The sequence below is a fragment of the Glycine max genome (genome assembly GCF_000004515.6).
Source record: "Glycine max cultivar Williams 82 chromosome 5 unlocalized genomic scaffold, Glycine_max_v4.0 Gm05_scaffold_79, whole genome shotgun sequence".
NCBI classification, from domain to species: domain Eukaryota; kingdom Viridiplantae; phylum Streptophyta; class Magnoliopsida; order Fabales; family Fabaceae; genus Glycine; species Glycine max.
Genome location: NW_024464664.1, coordinates 51,369 through 60,442, shown reverse-complemented (window position 1 = coordinate 60,442; position 9,074 = coordinate 51,369). Strand labels below are relative to the sequence as shown.

At 33.3% G+C, this 9,074-nt stretch overlaps 1 protein-coding gene across 1 annotated transcript in view; it reads left to right on the top strand.

Annotated features, from left to right (window-relative positions):
• Positions 1-280: 280 nt before the first annotated feature.
• LOC100777459 (DNA damage-binding protein 1) overlaps positions 281-9,074 on the top strand; it is an 11,435-nt gene continuing 2,641 nt past the window's right edge. Inside the window, exons 1-14 of the mRNA XM_041013673.1 lie at positions 281-545; positions 641-689; positions 834-893; positions 992-1,083; positions 2,131-2,182; positions 2,339-2,401; positions 2,519-2,568; positions 4,086-4,161; positions 4,642-4,851; positions 4,984-5,090; positions 5,221-5,329; positions 6,605-6,805; positions 6,950-7,165; positions 7,574-7,687. Coding sequence (XP_040869607.1) covers positions 442-545; positions 641-689; positions 834-893; positions 992-1,083; positions 2,131-2,182; positions 2,339-2,401; positions 2,519-2,568; positions 4,086-4,161; positions 4,642-4,851; positions 4,984-5,090; positions 5,221-5,329; positions 6,605-6,805; positions 6,950-7,165; positions 7,574-7,687 — 1,503 coding nt within the window. The 5' untranslated portion in view covers positions 281-441. The remainder of the gene's footprint in view (positions 546-640; positions 690-833; positions 894-991; positions 1,084-2,130; positions 2,183-2,338; positions 2,402-2,518; positions 2,569-4,085; positions 4,162-4,641; positions 4,852-4,983; positions 5,091-5,220; positions 5,330-6,604; positions 6,806-6,949; positions 7,166-7,573; positions 7,688-9,074) is intronic.

The window sequence follows — 9,074 nt, the reverse complement described above, 5'->3', positions numbered from 1 at the left end:
ATAATTACAAATCATATTGAAATTAATTATTTTAAAATTAATAAATTTATCATATATGCACTACTAATTTCTTTAGTTGTTTAGTTTGTCACAAAAATAATTAAATTTTTTTTATTAATAATTATAGATTATATTTTAATTATTTATTTTACTGATAATGATGTTGGTAATTTCTAAAGTTATTCTTAGATAATTTGATTAAGATTGTTACCGCGATTGGTGACTCTGAGGCAAAGGGGGTTGTTGGATAATAAAAAATAGAAGAAAATAAGCAGCTCATTCACTTCACTTTAGCAGACGAGGGCTCGAAGGAGGTGCTTGTTGCGTTGTGGGGCACGCCCTAAGCGGAAGCGGTTAATCACTCTGAACCGAACCGAAACTAAACCCTATTCATTTCGGAATCGCAGAACATTCGAACCAGAGAAACAAGAGAAGAGAACGATGACTATATGGAACTACGTCGTCACGGCTCACAAGCCCACCAACGTCACCCACTCCTGCGTCGGCAATTTCACCAGTCCTCAAGACCTCAATCTCATCATCGCGTATCTACTCATTCTCTTTCCTTTTCCTAGGGTTCCTTTCTTCTCTTTCATTTTCATCTCCACTTATTTACCCTTTCACTTCGTTTTTCTTCCAGGAAATGCACGCGCATCGAGATTCACCTGCTTTCTCCCCAAGGCTTGCAGGTTCTTTCTCTATTCCATTTCACAGGCTACTTGTTTTAATCATTTTTATTTGAATATGCATTTTTTGGATTTTGTTGTCTTCTGTTTTCGACGAATGTGCTCAATAAAATCAGATAAATGTTAAACCGGAACTTCTTTTTGCAGCCTATGTTGGATGTGCCGATATATGGAAGAATTGCAACACTTGAACTCTTCCGCCCTCATGTGAGAAAATTCAAGCATCCTTGTTTTTTGAGTTATTGTCTAATGTTGTAGTTTTTTCTTCCATAATGTAATTTTTTTTTTTTTTTGGTTTCAACCAGGGTGAAGCGCAGGATTATCTTTTTATTGCAACTGAAAGATACAAATTCTGTGTTCTTCAATGGGATTCCGAGACTGGTGAGCTTGTTACACGGTATGTGTGAGGAAGCACCAATTCTTTCCTTTGGAGTGGATTTACTTGTGTCCAGTATTGTTTTTGTATAGATTGAAATCAACATTGTTTTTAATCATAAGCAATTATGATGTAGGGGCTGTATAAGCTGTCAGCTGGGGTATTATTAACAATCTCAATGTGAATTTTTAATTCAATAATCCAATTAGTTTAGGATAGGGTACTTTGTATGCAATGTGTAAAAGATAGTTTCATAACTTTGAAGCAGTGTCTTTGTTAATAGACTACTGCTTCATTAGTTATTACTACTAAGCTTGCTGGTGCTGCCAGATGAAGGAATGGGGAGAAAATATGTTTCTGACATGTATTTTGTATTTGCTTGCACTTAACATAGCACATTGTTTCTATATGACAAGAAAGTCCAGATTGATATATTTTGTATAACCTCTTTCTGATGTGTTAGAACTTATAAAGAAGGAAATTAGTATCTCTTAGAACTTGGGAGGGAAAAATCCAGTTGTTGGGTAAATTGCATGCATCCGACCTCCCCAGATTGAGTCTTGTGCATTAGGATGCCTCTTTTACTTCGTTTGAATGGGATTATTGGTTGATAATTTTGTGCTTTTGAGTACAGTATCTTTATCTTTAGCATACAAGCTAGGAATTTCTGTGAAAAATGAAAATTGAAATGTTTTCCTCTGTCCTGACAAGACATTACCTTATGTTAATTGAATAGGTCTTGTCTGGGTCATTTGGGACCCTAACAGGACTTTGGAGTTGGAATTAAGTTGGGAATTGTAAGTCAAAATAAGAATGGAATCCCAGATCCCTAACTTAAATGTGTGTGAGTGGTGTAAGTCTGAGAGAATGTACATATGGGGCAGGAGACAGGAGAGGAAATCCTCCTAAAAAATGAAAACAAATGACATAATGAGTCAAAATAGCTCAAAGAAACAGTTAGGCTTTCCGATTTCTGTATCTTACTATAAATTGAAATTCCTAGTAAGGGCATGAATGATTGTCTTCTTTATCTGTTTAATTCTCTTATGTTATGTTATTGCCATCCAGGGCAATGGGGGATGTTTCTGACCGGATAGGACGTCCCACAGATAATGGTCAGGTATTTGAATTGTTTTACTTCTATCTACTGATAAAACTTTGATAGTTATAATATTCTTTCAGTTTTGATATTTTTAACGTTTATGCTTTATCTAGTCTAGGATCAGTTGAAAGTTGTTCAATGCATTTCAGCTGTTATTCCATTCTCTTTCTGCAGATTGGCATTATTGATCCTGATTGTAGGTTGATTGGACTCCACTTGTATGATGGTTTGTTTAAAGTATGTAATTTCTTCTCATTCACCATCCTGTAAAAATATTAGAAGATTAGAATGACAATATGTTTCTGTTTAATGTCATGTTAAAGTATTTGAATGAACTGTTCATTGATCTTCCAGGTTATTCCCTTCGACAATAAAGGACAGCTCAAGGAAGCATTTAATATAAGGTAACCATATTATTCCCTTGGTTTTCTACAAATGGATTCTATTTACAATTTGACCTTTGCTAGGTATGCATAAATGTAGTGCTAGTAACTATGAGCCTATGACCTTGATTAAGGATTACCAGTTACCATTGCCAAAGCCCTGGTTGTGTAAGAATGAACTGTGAACCTATGTCAAGTTGGATATTGTTGGTGTCTTTACATAAGATTGAAAAGTGGATTCCGCATCTCATGCGTCAAGGATTTGGGTCAATAGTGAACTTAAATATAGCTTTCTTTGAAAGAACAAAATGAAGTATGAATATACTTTTATTAGTTGGTTTAATCTATGTATTTAATTGAGATGGTTTTAAAATCCAAACTTTCTCCTGTACAGACAGTTAACAATTATATAATAATTATTATTATTTTATTAATACTGGTTCAACCACGGTTCAACCATGGTTGAACCATTGAACCTTGAACCAATGCCTTAATTGGTTCAATAATCGGTCTGGTTTTAGAAACATTGATCAAAACTGTGGATGTCATGGTGGTGGAGCTAAGTCATGAATGTAAATGGGTGTCTGTACAGTTTAGTTTCTCTGTATCTTTTTTCATGTTAGCTCCGCTGTGACTTTGGACGACTGCAGTGCCGGGAAAACAACCCTAGCTTTGTTTATGCTTTGCTGATCTCATAGTGGCTTGCAAGTTTGTTTGGTGTCAGTTTTAAATGTTATGTTACCTAAGAGAACATTCTTAAAATATGGGTGTAAGTAATTTGTATCTTTTTTGGTTGGGAGCATAACGGTATACTTTTGCTATAGGTTCAAGTTTACTTAAATTTGGTTCATGAGTATGCACAAAAACAGTACAGAGTACACCCAAATATTCTTAGAGGTGAAGTGAATGAGAGTCTATTATTTGAAAAAGAAACTTGAGTACATCAAAAGGAGTTTTGAAGTTCAAAACTTTGCTATACATGTTATTGATAAAAAAAAGTTCCAATTAAGATTGCTTTACCCCCAAAGATATTTTGGTGCTTCTTTTTGAAACAATGCCTGAGCAACTTCAAGTATGTTATATTTTTTTTGTTGCAGTCACTATTTTTTTTTTGGCTTGTCAACACACTACATGGATTGCGAACACTGAACACAGGATCAGGGCTGAAGATTTGATCCTATGTAATTTTAGGAGAAGAAAAATATATTTTGTATTATTGATTGATTTGAATTACATGATTTATAAAGGCAGAGCTGACAAGGAGAGATCCTAACCACCCTGATCACAGAATAAATATTAGGATAATATATGGAGAAAATAAGGGAGAATCAGATCAGATTATTCTGATCTTGATCGTTACTACCTAACTCTTCTAGAAACCTTATTTGGAATTTAAAATAAAATGACATTTTATAAATTGAAAATGTTTTTATTTATAATTTATTTCTTGTAATTTTCATACTTAGTTTTTCTTTTTCCTTTTTTTTTGTTTCTGTTTCTGATATAGTTTATTAAAATTATGATGCATTTGTTTTCAGGCTTGAGGAGCTCCAAGTTTTGGATATCAAATTTCTTTATGGTTGTTCAAAGCCAACTATTGTGGTTCTTTACCAGGTTTCTAATTTTATTCTACCTATTGTTTTTGGGTTATTAGTTGATTAGTTCATTGAATAGACTGAGTTGTTATCTTGTTTTGCTTCTTCTCTCCTCTGCTCTTTTATTTTCGTCTTAGGGTCCATGCTAAATACTTTAGAAATCTAGAGCTCTATATAAGGATGCAAAATTTGTGTTATCTTGGACAGAGGTGTTATTAGTTTGTTAGTTCATTGAGTAGATTCTGAGGTGTCATCTTGTTTTGCTTCTTTTCTTTCCTCTGCTCTTTTATTTTAGTCTTTGGGTCCATGCTAAATGCTTTTAGAAATCTAGAGCTCTGTACAAGGAGGCTAAATTTATGTGGCTGCATGCAGTTCTGCAAGAATATGATTTTTTTTTTCTTGCATTTCCTTTATGCAATATATTTGGTTGGAAAAATGGTGTTTAGCATAAACATTTTTGATTTTGATGGATTTGTTACTATGTTTTCATCAATGACAGGATAATAAAGATGCTCGTCATGTTAAAACATATGAGGTTGCACTGAAGGATAAAGATTTTGTTGAAGGTCCATGGTCCCAGAACAATCTCGATAATGGGGCTGATTTATTGATACCAGTTCCCCCACCTCTTTGTGGTGTGCTTATTATTGGGGAAGAAACCATAGTGTACTGCAGTGCTAATGCTTTCAAGGCTATCCCAATCAGACCTGTATGCTAAAAATTATTTTTTGTACTTCCATTTAAATCATCTGTAAATTTTTGAATTTTCACGAACTGCATTTGTACAATACGAGTTCTTGCACTTCCCTTCCATCTTAATTATACCTTGTGTGCTTTTCAGTCAATTACAAAAGCCTATGGAAGAGTTGATCCTGACGGTTCTCGATATTTACTTGGTGACCATACAGGGTTGGTTAGCCTACTTGTAATAATCCATGAGAAAGAAAAGTATGTGATCTTTCATTCTTGTCATCAGTATATTGATTGAATAAAAATCTGTATTTTTATCAAAAAAAAACAATGGACCACTATTTTAACTGTTGGATCTTATGGTTTGTCATTTACATTTATTTTGTAGGGTTACGGGACTCAAAATTGAGCCCCTTGGGGAGACTTCCATTGCATCTACAATATCATACCTTGATAATGCATTCGTCTACGTTGGTTCAAGTTATGGAGATTCACAGGTGGGGTAATGAACTGGAAAATTACTTTATAAATTTTCATTTTGTGAGATCATAACATGAAAGTGAATTATTTCCCAATTTCTGTCTCCCCAAGTACTAGTTTTGAACTAGTATGGAAGCTTTGACTTATTTCTTTATTTTAATATGAAATGGAATCTGTAGCTTATGCTGGGTTGATTACTTAATAATTGTATTGAGATTTGAGAATTTATGACTCTTGAATGTACTTGTTTAAATATAGCTTAGGGAGCACAACTTTGTTTATATAGTAAAATAGCAAGACTGTCAAACTTGAGTTGTATACTTGAGACTTTTGAAATATTGCTTAAAGTCTATCGGGGAACCCCAAACATAATTTAACAGCATATATATAATATATAGTGGGAGAGGATCCACTTACTCCAAGAGTAACTCTCCTCATCCTCATCATTCATTTTCTTGAAATCTAATGGTTAAAATTAGTTACTTATTACAACCATTAGATCTTAAGAAAATGAATGGTGAGGATGAGGAATAACTCTAAAAGAGTTACTCTTGGAGTAAGTGAATCCCCTCCCATATATAATATAGGCTTAAATACTATTTTAGTCCCTGAATTTGGGGTATGTGCTTTTTTTAATCCTTGAAATTTAAAAATGCTTTTTTTAGTCCCTAAATTTTGAAAATTGCATTTTTGAGTCTCTGATATAATAAATTGACACTTTGTGACGGTTTTTAGCTGTCTTAAATTAATTTTTATTTTTTCGGTCACCTGGATTTGCATTTGAAAACTGTCACATAGTGCTAAAAAAACCTGTCACAAAGTGCTTAAAAACCGCCACAAAGTATCAATTTATTATGCCAGGGACTAAAAAAAGCATTTTTAAATTTCAGGGACTAAAAAAAGCAGCCCCACAAATTCAGGGACTAAAACAGTAATTATGCCTATAATATATAATAAATATTCTGACATTCCAACTCCATAACAAAGTAAATCAAATAGTACAGTAAGAACATAAGTACAAGAGGGACCTGCGTCACCAAAACAATCAAGTGTTTTTCTTAGGATATTTTCTTTTCTTCTAATTTTTTTACTCTAATATAAGATAACAAGGAAGGGAAAGAACGAATCTGTATCACGAAGCTTTTGCAATATGTGAAGTGTTTTCTTCATTGTCTTTTCTAATCATGTTGCTTTAAAGTCTTTGGAAGTGTAGTATGGCATATCCATTGCTGAATACTTATGCTTACATATTCAGACATAACATATTGACAATCTCTGATGGTAAAATGCAGCTAATAAAACTAAATCTACAGCCTGATGCAAAAGGTTCTTATGTGGAAGTATTGGAAAGGTATGTCAATTTGGGGCCTATTGTTGACTTCTGTGTGGTAGACCTCGAAAGGCAGGGCCAAGGTCAGGTTGTAACTTGCTCTGGAGCTTACAAGGATGGTTCTCTTCGCGTCGTTCGTAATGGAATAGGAATTAATGAACAGGTCAGCTCCCCTTCCTCCACCACAGTGTGGAACATTTGCTCCCAAGACACATTCAAAAGGAATGGAAATTGGAAAAATAAATCTTTATATTAATGACAAACTCCTTACAAAATATTAATTTTTTTATGCATGTATTTGATCTAGGCATCGGTAGAACTTCAAGGTATCAAAGGAATGTGGTCACTGAGATCCTCAACAGATGATCCTTTTGATACTTTTCTGGTTGTGAGTTTTATAAGTGAAACAAGAATCTTAGCAATGAATCTTGAGGATGAGCTGGAAGAAACTGAGATTGAGGGATTCTGTTCTCAAGTGCAGACTTTATTTTGCCATGATGCAGTTCATAATCAACTTGTTCAAGTAGGTTCTTGCCTTATTACCATATTGGTTTTCTTTTCATCTTGATTTAACACCTACATCTTTTTAGTTTCTTTGTTATATAAAAGATTGTCCATTTTGTGAAAAAAATAAGAAATTTATTTAGAGTTTTTGGATAATACAAAACTGTGGGTAAGTCATAATTGGAATCAAACTAAAAGAATTAAAATGCGTCGGAACTTTAAAGAAATAAAGATTTAAACTTATATAATGTGTTAATATTCTTGAAGCTTCTTTTGTAAGCTTAAGTTTTGCATGCTCCTTTTTTGTTAGTTTGATTAATTTTTGTAAATTGATGCTATTCTGCTGTACTCTTCTATGCTTTTTTAGTTAATTTTTATTTTGTTTTATGGCAGTCACCTGCCATTAGCTAATAAACCAGCATTACAGGTTACTTCAAGCTCTGTCAGACTGGTCAGCTCCACAACTAGAGATCTTCGGAATGAATGGCATGCACCATCAGGCTATTCAGTAAATGTAGCTACGGCAAACGCTACCCAGGTGTGATTTGGATGCTTTACAAAAACATTATTTTAAAAAATTATAGGCGATATTTTTTTAGTGGTTTTTTAATTGCAATGGGTTCCCTCGTCAATGTGGCTTATCTGAGTAGAGGCAGATCAGAGTCTGTCACATTCCCCCTCCTACTTGTTTCGATGGAAATAATTTTGATGTACATTAGCTATCAGGGCAATGGAAATAGTGACATATGAAAAGCTCCTTATCATTAATTTTAATATGGCTTGAGCCCCTGTTTTCCTATTAGCTGCCAGAGTCATTTGGGTGAAATTATTGTGTTTAGAAAGCTATAAGATCATTGAAGTAGAATGTAATCCTGATAAGTAATAAATGCTACCTTGGGTTAATTCTTAAAGATAAAAGGAGGAAGACAGTTGAAGGGATGCTGAATTAGTAATTGTAAATATTTGTCATTGGTTGTATGGAATTTTTTTGTATGCATGAAAGATGAATATTTCCTTCGAGTTTATGTTAGGTGTGAAGGCTCTAGTTTTTTAATGCCTGCTTCCAATTTTTAATTTACTTAGAAAATCATGTTCTTTGATTCTTCAAGGATTGTTTTTTGGTGTTCAGTGAGGCTATAAGCATGAAAGACAGATTTCCTGAAGGTACAGTAAATGTTAGTTAGGTGTGAAGGCTGTAGTTTTTTAATGCCTGCTTCCATCATTTCATTTACTTAAAGAATCATGTTCTTTGATTCTCCATGGATTGTTTTTGGTGTTCAGTGAAACTCCAATAATAAAATATTCTACATGAATAAGAATGTCTTTTATACCGATAAATTTGTTTCTTTTTTTTGTTTTGATATTTTAATTCAGATATTGTAATATTTATTTTGCCCTATGTTTTTAATAATATAAAACAATAATCCAATAACAGTGAAAGTTAAAGCTAAAAAAAAGTTAATGACCCAGTGACAATGTATATTTTACTCATTTTAACTCCTTAAAAGTTGAAAGGATTTTCCATCACTGAAAGACTCCTCCAAAGGGTGGAGAACTCCAGATTCTGATATCTTAAAGCTACAGACTACAGTCTACAAAGTAATATAAGACTGTTCAGCCAAACATAATTTTGTTTAATTCGTATAGAAATACTAGAATCAATTTTGACCAGAAGTATCAGTATTTTTTATGCTGGCCAAATAAATGTTGTGCTTGGCTGCAACTTCAAAACTTGGCCTTTGATATTTATTTCTGGATCTCCATCAGAGTAGTTTTGGTATGGTATCCAATCAAGCTCTACTAAAGTTACCATTTAAGAGAATTTGCTTCAATCTATTGCATTACTTTTACACTATGCACATATTGTTGGATTTTATTATGACAATACATATTGAGTTTGCAATTAAATTGATAATTATTGTTACACT